The sequence below is a fragment of the Corvus brachyrhynchos genome, unplaced genomic scaffold (assembly GCF_000691975.1).
Source record: "Corvus brachyrhynchos isolate BGI_N302 unplaced genomic scaffold, ASM69197v1 scaffold215, whole genome shotgun sequence".
NCBI lineage: Eukaryota > Metazoa > Chordata > Aves > Passeriformes > Corvidae > Corvus > Corvus brachyrhynchos.
Window position 1 is genome coordinate 843,039 of NW_008237887.1, and position 220 is coordinate 843,258.

At 55.9% G+C, this 220-nt stretch overlaps 1 protein-coding gene across 1 annotated transcript in view; it reads right to left on the minus strand.

The window, feature by feature from the left end:
* Positions 1-54: 54 nt before the first annotated feature.
* Positions 55-220, minus strand: part of HSPG2 (heparan sulfate proteoglycan 2) — an 11,179-nt gene continuing 11,013 nt past the window's right edge. Inside the window, exon 7 of the mRNA XM_017732704.1 lies at positions 55-147. Coding sequence (XP_017588193.1) covers positions 55-147 — 93 coding nt within the window. The remainder of the gene's footprint in view (positions 148-220) is intronic.

The following is a 220-nucleotide window of genomic DNA, read 5'->3' on the forward strand; positions in this document are numbered from 1 at the left end:
GGGTGCAGGGGGGGGTAGAGGGGTATATGAGGGAAAAGGGGGTGTGGGAAGTGTTTATGGGGTGCAGGGGGGGTTGGGGGGAAATGAGGGTGCAGTGGAGTGTAGAGGATATATGGGAAAAAGGGGATGCAGGGAATGTTTATGGGGCTGTGGGGTAAAAAGGGCACGGTGGTTAAAGGGGGAAGTGGGGATGCAGAAGGAGAGGACAGGAGGGTTATAG